General features: G+C 38.3%; 1 protein-coding gene across 1 annotated transcript in view; it reads left to right on the top strand.

The window, feature by feature from the left end:
- Window positions 1-14,028, top strand: part of snd1 (staphylococcal nuclease and tudor domain containing 1) — a 167,892-nt gene that overhangs the window by 45,049 nt on the left and 108,815 nt on the right. The window contains exons 15-16 of the mRNA XM_007564010.2: window positions 3,013-3,154; window positions 13,175-13,284. Coding sequence (XP_007564072.1) covers window positions 3,013-3,154; window positions 13,175-13,284 — 252 coding nt within the window. The remainder of the gene's footprint in view (window positions 1-3,012; window positions 3,155-13,174; window positions 13,285-14,028) is intronic.

The raw sequence follows: 14,028 nt of genomic DNA, 5'->3' as shown, positions 1-14,028 counted from the left end.
ATTTTCATAAAGTGGATTTGATCCAAAAGCTTCTGATTAATAATCCGCGATGTACTGCTTTTAGTTATATTGAGAAATGTGCCTAATTGGATGATCTGTTTTTCTTTTATTTTGATCAGAAACTCAAAAATTTGGCAGTTTTCTATCAGCATATGCCATTATATGATATATGATGTACACCCACCACAGCCGTGCTTATCACTGACAGTTTGAAACTGGAACTCTTTAATAATCTCCTTTGCTTTAAAATATTATTAAAGCTGTTTTACAAAGACTCTTTGTACACACACGGCACGTTCTCTCCTCAGCTCCTAATTTAATTAGCGTCTACTAATGTCAGTAAGGCCAGAAGGAAATATTTTGAATGTTTTTCTTAATCATATATTAGAGCGTGGAAGGTTTACAGCGATTAACAATTTGGAGAAACCGCCACAAAGAGTCTTTAAATCACCAAGCCTCTATGAAAACCTTTAGTTTCAATGGGTTTGCACACAAATTTACCTTTTTCCTGTAATTGTGAAGGGCACTCGAAAACCTTAAATCACACACTACAGCTGGTTTTATTTAGCAAAAGAAGATAGAAATGCCTTACTATAGTGGTATTTTGTGTAGCCATTTTTATGTCTGACATGTTCTACAGCACCCTGTAGCTCCACTACATTTGTACTTATTAGCTGCACCCTGTCACTGGGTTCAGGTCAGCGCCATTATCTCGCCGCAAACCCTCCCTTAACTTTTCTGTCTGTCTCCAATAAGACATGCTTGATTTGCAGCATGATCTAGGACCGTTGCCAGCGATTGCCAGCATGCGTGGATGTGCTCGCGTGCGCGCGCGCACACACACACACACACACACACACACACACATGCACCAGTTGTTTGGCAAGGATAATATAATGAGCATTCTTTAAAGCATTACAAGGACCAAAATAGCATTGTTGCTCACCAGCCCCAACATACTTTCCCCCTATCCCTCTAAATACACACCCATCCCCCTTGTGGAAATACACACTCCTATACGTCAGCATCCTTTAGTGAAGGTCTTTTGAAAAGGATTATGCACATTGAGTGGGATGCAGTCACAAATAGTGCAGAGATAGGTTTATAAATGTATACTGTAGGAGATGCACAGAGGTGGTGGGAGGAGAGTGGATAAAGCACTTGACTCACCTCGTGCCTCTAAAGGTTGCATAATGAGGTCCTCTTCTTTCACTTGTCTCTCCCTTTTTCTGAACCAAGTTGGGCTGCACAGCCCACACACGCTGCAGGTGCGGTAAATGTTTGTGTGAACTGGAGTGTCATCTCCCACTCGAGGGGTTATTTTGGAATGCAGTGGGTGGAGTTCAGGTGGAACATCTTATGGCTAAAGTATATACCCCTCACTAATGCACTCTGATTTGAGCCCCGCTGATGACAGGAACTTCATTTTGTTTCTAGTAAATACACGGCTGCTTTGGGCTGTGTCACTCCCCCAGTGGGAAAAAAATAAAATGAAAGAAAATATTGATAAATTGTTGTTACCGAAACACTGTGAACTCTCATAAATTTGCTTTAGCAAATGGTAAACTGGTTTGTTTGCTCCGACTTTGTGTCTGAGCCTTTGTTCCTACTCCTGTGTCCACGCTGGCTCATCCAAACACAACACTGGTCCATGACTCACCGGTCTGTTGTGCCTACATGCTCATGCCTGGAGTAGGCTCACATTAAATTATTTTTTTAGCGTTTATGAATCTTCCTTTGCTACTGAAGCACTAGCACTGCCTGAATACACGATTTAGCTCGGCTTGTAATTTTTGGCCCGAGTACACCAATAAGTTGTGACTCACTCTTGCAGACAGAGATGGGAGCAGGAAGGGAGAGAATTATTTTTGATTGCATGAGGTTCCAGATGTGTCACTGAGAAGGAAGGCAGACTTCATTAGGCCATACTGTGATACAAAGATGTGTGGAAAAAAGCAGGCTTTCACTTGGTCTTGTTCACCTTTTGCAATATGAGAAAAATTTATTTTAGAACTTGTCATTGACATTCTGTGAACAAAATTGAGAAAAACTCCAAAATACATAGAAATGAACAAAGGCAGCCATGTAAGTGACAACCTAGTAACTTTAAATTGCCGTACTTTAGCTAATTCACTACAGTTTATACCCTCAATCAGGAATATCAAAGTCTCCAGGTGGATTTGAGTTAATAAGATGACGATTGGGAAGTTGAGAAAAATGTTGCTGGAGTGCAGTAGCTTTGAGCAAAATCATGCTAAGACCATATAGATGGATTTGAACTCTTCATGTGGTATTTTTGCACAGTGACCACTTCAGGCAAAAAAATGTAACTCAAAATGCATTCAGAGGATTTCTGCTTTGGTTCTGACCAGCATTTACTTGAATAGGATCCTTGGCCTGCTTTGCATGAACATGATGTGCAGTGATTTTTGAAGTCTCACATTTGATGAAATGATCAGTCTGTTTTGCTTGTGAAAGTTTGAATGGCTTACACAACTGTAGCTGCCAAAACAGTCCACATCTTGTCACACCATTCAAACATCTTTAACACTTTCCCTCTATAAGAAAGAAAACTCGTCTTCATTTGGCTCAGGCACTGAGAAAAAAAAAAGTGATTTGTTTGAAGCTAATTGTAATGGCTCCACATGCAGGGCGATTTATTTTTTATTTTTTTTGATGAGAGCATTTAAATATTTAAAATAATCCAAAGATATTCACAGATATTTTTTTCCAAAAATGAAACACAAAAAATTAAGCAGACACAATAAAAAATATGATTAAAAAGGAGGCATTTTCCTTTTATGGTATATTTTGTTGTGTTGATAGTTTGGCTGATGACTCCTTGTTACCTAGTATTTTTTTTTTAAATCAAAAGCAATTTTAAATTCACTTAACTTTTTCATAAAAACAATGCAAACTCCATTCTTTTTTTTTTATTAATTCTTGAAAGATTCCAAGACTTTGACTCTAAAATGCTGCTATTTGCCTTTTAATTCTCTTTCTTTCTTGCAGGAGACACAGAAAGCCAAGCAGTTCCTGCCTTTCCTGCAGAGAGCTGGCCGGTCAGAAGCTGTCGTCGAATACGTCTTCAGCGGATCTCGTCTTAAGCTGTACATGCCCAAAGAGACCTGTCTCATCACATTCCTCCTTGCTGGTAGGTTTGCCTTTCTAATGTCAAAGTCCTTTTAATTCTGCCATCCAAGCCAGCGGAACTAAGTAAATAGTCAGGTTTCCTAGCACCACAATACTGACAAAACATTTGAAAACACCAGCATAGGATGACTTTTTCATTTTCAGTATTTCTCCCCTTAAAGACAAAAAATGGGGGAAAACACTCGTTCTGTTTGAGGCACGTAGTTTCATTGTTGTTTACAATTTTACTCAGAAGTACATGCTCCCAAGGTGGATAACGAAATTGAGTTTTTCCTTTTGAAATGAGGATCTCCCAGTGTTCTAGTAGCAATGTGGCTGACTTGTGTTTTTCTGATAGCTGCGGTAATAAAACAGTTTATTTGCACTTCTGGTAACTTGTTACTTGGAAAACTATAAAAACGTCCACACAAAGGCAGTCATTTACTACCTGTAGTTGTGAACATTTTTGAAGGCGTGTTGGATCATCCTCGATTCATGTTCCTGCTGTTGGGGAAATAGCCACCATCAGTTGTTATTGATTCACCTTTTTTTTAGCTTCAATTTAAACTTGCAGATATTGTAATGCACTAATGCACTTCTATTTGAATAGGTAGAAGCAAATGTATTATTTCTGTAAACTACTCATCATTTTGGCTCCTCCTTATTAGCTCTTCATCAAAGTTTATTAGCTTCAAATTTACTTTGTAAATGGTTTATCCCCAATTTCTTTCAGCTTCCACTCGTATTTCTACAACAGGAAGAGACTCTTGGATCTAATTGTTCCATCTACATGAAAGTTAATTCCTTATGCACTTCATTTCTGGAGCAAGAATATCAAAAGATGGCTACTTTGCTCTTAGAGGGGCACAAAACTAGTGAATAGCGAAGTATTAACTAGATGTTTTTACAGCAAGAGTAAACACATTTCTGTCCCAAGAGTTTTTGTTTTCTTAAACTTTAGGAAGGTCAAGCTGTGAAGACTTGATATGTTCCCAGAATATCAACGTGCACCTTTTGGCATTTCAGCAACAGTCGGTTTATTTCCCCTGCTACAGATAGTAATCACTTGTCTTGTACCTCATAAACAGCAACTCGGGGGGTGGAGGGGTATATGTTGAACTAAACAGAACTGCAACTGTAACGTATCTGATCAAACGTGGAAGAAACTTATAATTACACGTACGTTTCTGAAGAATTCAAATATCATCAAAGCTTTCACATTAGACCCATCGAAAAGCATTTCCGCCCATAGACATGTATGCGCCTTATACTTGGATCGGTCATCTTTTACATGAGTTCCTGCAACAATGTGGTGTGGCATGGAACCTCCCGATTGCTTTAATGGCGACCTTCAGCTTGTTTGCAATGTAGGTTCCTCTCCTTTGGTTGTTCCTGTTGCTTGTGAATCAGTTTCTGTCTGTAAAGTTGTTGCTCGACAAGCTGGCCGTTTGGACTCCTCATGGACATTACCAACATCAAAAGTAGCAGTGAAAAGTCTAACTTTTTAAAATTGATTTTTAAAAAAGTTATCTAAATGGCCAATTTAAATCTCTTAAGCAGCAGTCATTTAAGATGGAAATATCTGACCTTGTAATCCTGATTGAGCATAAAACGAAGAACTTAGTGATTAGTCCTCATTTTGATCATATTAGGTGATTCTTGAGAGAGCAAAATGGAGAGTTCCACTGAGTGAGTGGGATCCCATTGGTCACTATTGGTGTGCCTTTAATTTGAATGGGTGATAATTAATATAATCCACGATAATAGTCTAATTAAAAAAAAAAAACATTAGGAAGGACATCATCATTATACCATTGGATGAAGGTAGGAAACGTTTCTCTGAAATCTGATTTTGTAGCCTGAAGAAAAGAACATGATGACAATCCAATCAGGGACCGTCTATTGCTTTTTTTTCTTTTTTTTTTTTTAAACACATTTTGTGAATGTCTCTGTTAAACCTTGAGATCATGGTGGTTGACATAAATATGATGGATTTGTTGAGATACTGGAAAAGTAAAAAAAAAAAAAAATTCAAAGTGATCAATTACAATGTGAGCCTGGTACTGATGGGAAAAAAAATAGTACACAGGATTGTCTACACAATCTTGGTAAGACATCATGTTAAGATGGATTCCACATACACAATCACATTGTTGTTGGCAAATCTTAACTTCACCAGAGCTGAAACCCCTGAAAAGGTTAAATCAAGGTTGTCATTGGAAAAGCATTGTCTTCCGTTAATGACACAAGCCGTTAAACCTTTAAATCAAATATACAACTTTGTCTTCTTTAAGATCACGACTGATACCATTGATATTTCCAGTTGCTGTTGAAGCGATGCATATTCTCGTTTTTTCACCTCTTTCCCCTTTTTGTTGTCAGTTTGAGATGAGACAGTATATCTCGTAGGCCGCGGCCTCAATGTTTTTGTGCGTGATGTTTTTAGCTGTATACTTGATTTTCTTGACGCAACCGATGTCAAACCCATACCGCTACACATGAAATGAAGCCCCTAGGGCAAAAGACACCCATCTATCTGGGTGTAATCTCCCAGCTCTCTATCTCTGACCACTTTCTTTTTCCCTGTCAAAGTTATCTTTTCATGTTTTATTCACCCATCTGTATCGGGGGTCGTGTGGAAAATGACACAAGCGATAAAAACGGCTGCCCCAACACTGTTGTATTTATCTGTCAATGAAGGCCCCTCCAAACCTCTGGACTTTTACCCTTTTAAGCTTTTTCATATTTCTAACAAGAAGTAAGATGTCTTGTTTTATGTTGCAGCTAGTGTGAGCATGTTAAAGGTAGGCTCGCAATAACTGCATCAACACTTGTTTAAATACAAGAATTCGGTGCACATTTTGAATTTGCTGTGGATTTTCTGTAATACAAATTGACTCAAAATCGTGCTCATCATTGCAATTCATTCATCTAATTTTAAAGTCAAATCATATTTATATATACGATTTCTAAAAGCCAGGCCCTATTGTTGTCTGGGTGTTAAGTAAATACTGATTGTGCGCACAGAAAATATTCAAATGATCTTGCAGTTAAAACAAGCACTGCATTATTAATCTGTTTTATCATCTGTTTGAATAATTTATTCACTCTGGCCATATTTTTTTTTTTATTATTGTTTAGCAATGTTGCAGGAAGCTATTCAAGAAGCTGAGCTCACTTACAGGAGCTCTGCAAAATAAATTATCCCAATGCAGGAAGAGATGTAACAGTCTAATTTAATTTCTAATACACCACAATTCTCACATTTAACATTTGCACTCCTTGAATTAAATTGACTGTTTTCTATTCTGTTTGTGTCCCATGGTAACTGTCCTTATTAGACACTTTGTCAACGGGTTTCTCCATTTGAACACCTCAGAGCTCGAGTCTCTTCCTACCTTTCCAGTTTTCCCTGTTAGATCGAGTCGATGCTATAAGGAGAAAGAAAATAGGGTCACAGAAACAAAGCACAGCAGCAAGCCCATGACTTCAAAAAAGACCGGAGGTGTGCATCTGGAGTTCAAGGGTAGTTCCCCTAACTCTCTTCCTACAGCACCTTAGCTTTCTTCTTTTTTACTTGCTGGCCTATACAGTGTCACTTCCAAAAGTAAGTTTTCTAAAAGGTGAAAGAGTAATCCTGCATGTTCAGTTCTTTTTCCCCCCTTAGAAAAAGGAGGGCACCTATGCAGAACGGATAGTAGTCAGTAGCATAGAACTCTGGGTTTTAAAGCTTGATGAAAGAAGTTTTAGCGACTGGAAGGGCAAAGAGGATGAAGAGAAACATACCTATGGTAAATAGAAAACAAACAAAAAACACAATTTCTTTGTGAAGTATTTGGCCATAAAGCCCTGCAGAGACTATAGGGAGACCAAGCAGTGAGGAGGCTGTAAAAGTTTTATTGGCGTAAGTAGCTTTTACAGAGTTTCTCTTGCAGAGAGAGCAGCAGTCATCACAGGTGAAAAGTACTTGCAAAGTTACTCTGAGTTCTTTATCTCTGTCAGAAAGACGGAACAGCCATCTTTAACTGCCTTTTGTCTGTTGACACGTTAAAAATATGGAAGTGAGTTCTCTGGTCAGATTTGGAAGTAAAATTCTACACAACACCCTGACCACATTGTCCTCACAACACACTACTGGTAGCATCATACTGTGGGGATGATTTTCTTGCCACAGTCAAAATTCGACTTAAATACAAGTTGATCTCTGTATGATCAAACTGAGCCTGGGCTATTTTCACAACAGTCCAGTTTCTAGATCTAGAGAACTGGTTGAAAAATACTCCAAAAAGGCTGCATCTAAAGGATTCTTTTTTTTTTTCTTGCTTACCTTGGGGGCTGCTGCCTCATCTTGATCTAACACAACACAAAGAGGTTTATAGACATTACACAGCAACATATCAAAAGGTTAGGGATATGAAATACATTCTTTGTTTCCCTTTTTTTGTAAATGTTCACCCAACAATCTATGCTTTGCCAAAGGATGTGTTAAAAGGCTTACAGAAATATTTCCTGTCTTTATTGCCACCATAAGTGTAATTTAAGGCATCTGTATTTTTCTAACACTAGAAATCTCAGGCTCTGGTTACCTTGAAGTCTCGAGATGGATTCCTATAGTGGCGTAAAATTTACTGCACGATGAGCTACAGTATACATCAGCCTTTAGACAAATCAATAATCCACCATATTCTCTGTGTGCTTCCTTGAGATGAAGAAAAAGCTCTCAGAAGCACTGCAAACATGCCTACGACTAATGTTTAACTTTAATAAATATCGGATTGAGGTTGCTGCACACGATAAATGATTTATAGATTGCGCTGCATCAGGGTGCTACAGCGGAGGTGATATGACATCCATACAGAGACAACAGGTTTTGCATTCGTTGCGTATTTTAATGAATCGTTTTACTATGCCAGATCTTACAAATCCAGTGTTTAAGGGGGAAAAAAAAATCTCAGCATTTTCATTCCCCTCAGGAGATTGGGTTGGGTGTTTGCCTTAGGCTTGTTGGAGACATTGGGGCCTTAGATTAGGGAGTCATAGAGGGATGATGTTGGGTCAGGAGGATGGATTGAGAGGATAAAAGCAAGAGGTAGTCTGACCAAATCCTTGGATTTAGTTTTTCCCCTAACATCCTACTCTTTGTCTACTCTGACCGTCTGCCCTCTTTACCCTTCACCCACTCTCCCCAAATATTCCCACCTACATTCTTCACCCATGGATGGACGTTTTTTCCTTGGCCTGTGTCCACTGAGGCAGCTGTGAAGAGGGAGATATTCAAATAGGGGATTGTCACCTCACAGTTGCATGGTGCATAGGACAACAAAGATTAATGAGATGGAAATTTAAATGGAATGATGCTGTTATGGGTGATAGAGGGAGGAAAGACGAGGTTTAGATTCGAATCCACACACATTTAGATGCTTACACCCTCCTCCGGTTTGTAGTTTGCTTGTCACATTGCTAATTATATCCTGTTGACAGCCTGTCAAAAATCAAGACTTGGTAACTTAATAACATTAAAAAAAGACTCTAATGGCATTCATACTGAGCCCCCTCGATCCTGCAAGTATCAATTTATACCTGCAGACATGCCAAAAGCGAGAGAGCGAACGTCTGGCGGGTTATGAGCACAACCGTCAAAGGCTAATCAATATGCACATCATTAGCATAGGAATTCATGACATGATGTATATTTGGATAAGCTTCACTGATGAGACAAATGCACAGTAGCAGCTTCTTCCCCGTTAGGGCAATTTCCATGAGATGCAGCTCATTATCTGGCTTGGTTAATGGAGAAAGAAGCTAACTCAATCCAGTTTATTTTATGGTGGTTTAACTGAACACTGTCATTTATACAATACAAGATAAATACCTCAAGTTAGCGCTTCTGAAATTCTACAGTTATAAACCTGCAAACAGTGAAATTGTCCTTTGTTTGCACCATTTCTAAATGAACAGTTTGGTTGTCATTACAAGAGGTAATAAGTAAATTACGATTTGATCTGACCTCAAATCGTAATTTACACGTCAACCAGGATTTGTGGGGTCTGCAAAGATGTTAGTTGTTCTTTTTCTACGCCTAAACCTGTACAAGTCATTAGTTAAAGCTGCCTAGAGCCAAGTTCCCAGTTTAGACTTGCTGGCAAACTTTTAGAATGTATAATTTTGAAAACCTTCAAAATCCTAATTTCCCGATTCATATCTTCTGATTCCACTCCCAAAAACCCCCCCAAGGTTTTTCAAACTGTAAGATATACATGATTAAATATGTCTTCTAAATCAAGTTGAAGTATATAAGGAAGCGCTGTAACTGCGATACATTTCTAAATATTGCGATATATTACAACTGGCCCCATTTTCCTGGCTATTCTGTTTGTACCACTGTTTGTAAGTCCAGGACCTTTATTATTTATACATCGACAGAGTGCAAAATTTGCATGGATATCACTTTACAGGAAAAATAAAAAAAATCATTTTGCTAAGCACTGCATCCAAGCAGTTGGTTCTGATTGCTGTATTGCCCACATTAATATTGTGATGATTGCAATGTGATGTATTGTGCAGTTTCAGTTCTGAGTAGAAAACAAAAATCAAAAGAGCAAACTTGTAATATATTCGTAATGTGCAAAGTTAGACCTAAATATTTTTCACGATTTGAATTCATAACCTACAGTTGTATAAAGAGGCATTTAGGCATGTGTTCGAGAGAATGCGGTTTAGCGACTTGACTTAGACTTGAAGAAAATCACTTGTGAACATCTCTGGAACGTGGAACCAAATTAAACGTAATGCATTTTCTGAACGGGGATGACCCTTCCACTCTCTGTGGTAAAACTGCACACTTTTAAGATATGCCTTCAATCACACACTCCAAAATCAATGTCTTGCAAATAAAATTGAGTGATTGATATGGTGGATTGACATGTGGTCACCCTCTTCGGGCTAGCATGAGAAGCCGTGTTGTTCCCTGCGCAGTCTAGCATCAGAACGATCAGCGTACGTCTTGTTTGTCTCAGAGATCAGATGAGATGGATTTCCTGGAGTATGACCCAGATATTTATCTTGGTGTCAGGCCTGAGTTATGTATCTCAGTGGAGGTTAACGTCTGCTGTGCTAAGTGGCTCTCAGGTTGACTTCAAATGCTGCAAGGAGGAGGAACTCCTCCTTGCAGCATCCTCCATACTCCTCCCTGAGTATGGAGGAATTGCAGGAGTACAGTTGGGTGATGTAACGAACTGCAGTGTGCATTTTATAAAGACGTCACATCTGTGATCATTGTATCAGTGTATGACCTATAATAACCATTTTGCTGGGCTTTTTCCCCTTTGGCATATTAAAGCTATGTGGGCATGTTTTCTCCACTTAAAGAGTTTTGACTTGGTTGAAAATGGTTGCTCCTGTGGGCCTGTAAACAAACTCATGCAGTTTATAAGCTTTACAATGAAACTTGACTTCTTTGTGCATTACATTCATGAGTATTCTTTCCTGAGGATTATGCTCGGGGAAAAAACACAATTCCACCCCTTATCATTTCTGCAGCCAACCCAAGCAGAAACTTTATATCTCCCTCCCTGCAATTACTTTATACACCAATTTTTGCAAACAGTGTGCAGTATTTTGCCTTTCTGTAGCCCTTCCTATCTTGTCTCTTTCATTTCCTTTATCCTGCATTCCTCATCTTTTTTTTTGTTTTTTTTTTATATGCACACAGTGTTATAGTCACTGAATCCCATGTGTAAGCCCTGTCCTGGTAAACTTCTATAAATACTTCCAGATGATCTTGGCCATCAAGTGTGTCCTCCTCTTTCTCTATGGAACAAAAAAAAAGTAATTCTTTTCACAGATTGTATTTATGCATGGCTTCTACACTCGGGTAAAAAAAAAAAGCATATGGGTGCTGCTGAGATTTTTCTTTTGCCTGTTTTTGTCAAATTTGAATTTAGATCATGAAAATATGATAATTTCAGACAAAGGTAACCTGATTAAATGCAAAATAGTTTTAATAAAATCATAATTTAAGGAAATGAAGCTGTCCAAACCAAATTTGCTTAAAGTGGAATTAGAATTACCCTCATTCTTAAATCATGAATTCATTGCCAACAAAAAAAAAAAAATCCATTCAGTTTCACCAGCCACAACTTAGATGTAAAATCAACCAGAGATGTGAAATCAAGATCACTTAAATATAACCTATTTACAGTCAAGTATTTTACTGTACAGTAGTCTCAGTTGAAATCAGATCAGTTTACTGTTGGTGTCCTTTATGTTGTGTAGTTTAGAGGAATCATAGAGAAACTGTGATGCAGAGCTTCCTGTATTGGAACAATTATCTTAAACTGGACTGAACAGTTTTCTTTGACTTTCCAGTGCAGCATGTCGCGTGGCCTCATTTTGCCTTTCCAGGGTCATTTTCCCTTTCCTGCGAGTGTGAATTCGCTGATATATCTTGCTCTTGTCCTTTTAAATGGGACAGGCATGGCCATGTAGGGAACAGAACGTACAAAATGACAAAATGAGATTACAAAAGCCGGTGGCTTTTCCAATTCAGTTATATAATTATACCAGGAGCAGTGAGCTTGCTCAGTAAGTTAGCTGGGTGAATATTTTTGGGAAATACAATGAGCAAATCAGATTTTGACTTTCATAAAAAGCAACAGTTTGCTCCTAAAAGCTGTAAGGAAACGCACCAAAAAGTATTTCTTTGAAACATTACCTTTTTTTAACATAAATACGTGTCCTCAGTTTCCCTGTGTCTCTATTGCAGCCTACAGAGACATTTCTTTTGCAAGTACAGCAGCCAAGACGTAAACTCACCTGGTACACAGTGTCCTAGATTGTGATTGTAAGACTCTGCTGTAGCCACAAGGTTATTAAACCCCACTATAATGAAACACTACGTAGTCATTTCATGTATTATCTTATCAACGAAATCAGAAGATAGCTGACCACACGCAGTTCAAAGAAGACAGAAGCTTTTTGAAGAAGCCTAATACAAAGAAAATCTTAGCTGTGAAATCCAAATCCTGGGATTTTGCAGCAAGATAGCCACGCACACCAGTGAGTCATCAGAATGCCCTAACAAATCTGATTTTGTTTCTCTGCCATGTATATTTGCAAGTCTGTCCTGAGGCAGTATATCTGTCATGCCAGAGAAGCTCATTAAATTAAACCCCAAGTCAAATAGGAAAGAAAGACCCTAGGAGAGAGTGGTTGCTTTATTAGCAATATGCTGGAGGCTTTAACTCACAGCAGAGGCTATCATCAGATTAGTCAACATTAAGCAGCTCCGACCTGCTTGTTGGTTTGTTGTGCTCAGCTGAAGCAATTAAGGTTTTTTTTATTTATTTATTTATTCATGAATTCCAACAAACAAAATTGTGGGTAAACATCTAGATGGCCAATTATTTTGATGCACAGCTAAAACATTGATCCTTGTGCTTAAAAAAAAGTTATGGGGAATTAAGTCAATTGGCTCAAATAGGGCTAAAAACTAATGTTTTCTTAAAGTGTGGTCGGCTTTGTTGGTTTGAACATCAAACCATTAGCATACCCCTGACTGTGAAGCTAATCTTCTCTCCATCATAACCTTTGAGATTTTCCAAGAAGGGCTGGCGGTTAGCATCTTCGCTAACAAGATTGATTCCTATTGATAATTGATAATGGCTCCTACAGAGTTGGCATGTATACAATTTTAAATCTCCCTCATGCATTAAATTTGTTACAAAACCAACCACATTATACTAACTCTTTCATTGAGTTAATTTAAACAAATAAACAGATTTATTCAAACATGTGGACACAGCTGTTTGGGCACAGTTGAAGTAGTCATTTATGTTTTAATGCAGTCTTGGAGTTTCTTCATCTTGGCCAGGACATTCTTGGTAATGAGATTCTAAATTTCTCCCTAATTTTGAGATTTCCTGTTGAAGTTATCGGCTACACATCCAAGTACATATTACTAGTACGAAATGGTAACACGTAGGCGAGAAATGGGACAACTTTGCCGAGTTTTGACTCAAACAACTTTGCCATGTTTGTCCAGGTATCGAATGTCCACGTAGTTCCCGGAACACGCCTGGTGGGATGCAGATGGCCGAACCCTTCAGCGATGAAGCCATGCTGTTCACCAAAGAGTTGGTGCTACAAAGAGAGGTAAGTAAAGACTCACTACATCCCGTGCTGCGGTTTTATCGTCTCCTGTCGTTTCTCTGCCCACGTCTTCCACGTTGGGAGTTCTTAACGTTTGGACTTTTTGGCTCCTGCCTTGCTGTTCAGCACATGTATTAGCATGAGCTGTAAGTTGCTGCAGTTTACTTTAGCAGTAAATGTAGTTTACTTTAAAGCCAACATTCCAAAAATGGGGAAGCATTAATATAAACTCATGTAAATGCTAACAACTGTTCTGAATAGCAGGGAAAAAAAATTGTGCTATAATGTATGTTGCAGGTTTTTACTGCTTTCCATTTAAGCCAGTTTAACATAATGGTAGGATTGGTTTAATGAATGAAAATGCTTCAGCTCTCACGGACCTTGGATTTGTGTTTAAAAAGAAATGGCATTGTGATGCAAGTAATGTGTCTATTTAAAAAAGAAAACACCTAATCATTTATTCCTCTCAGGTAAAAATGCATTTTCATATTAAAATGACATGTTTATCCTATCTTGTCAAGACAGTTTTTATAAAGATGGGACCACTGACTTTAATAAGCTGATTAAATTGTTTACTCCCAGTTGAACTTTATCACAGCATTTATACACTGTACTTATCTCCCGAGTGATGTCAAATCTCATAAAAGTTCAGAAAAAGGTTTACGCTATCTGTAAAAAAGAAAAAAAAAAAAAAACAACCTCCCCCTCCCTTTGGAATACATCCGCACACACACACACACACACACA

Source organism: Poecilia formosa, unplaced genomic scaffold, assembly GCF_000485575.1.
Source record: "Poecilia formosa unplaced genomic scaffold, Poecilia_formosa-5.1.2 Scaffold154, whole genome shotgun sequence".
Classification (NCBI taxonomy): Eukaryota; Metazoa; Chordata; class Actinopteri; order Cyprinodontiformes; family Poeciliidae; genus Poecilia; species Poecilia formosa.
The sequence above is the reverse complement of the archived record's forward strand: the minus strand, read 5'-3'. Positions and strand labels throughout refer to the sequence as shown.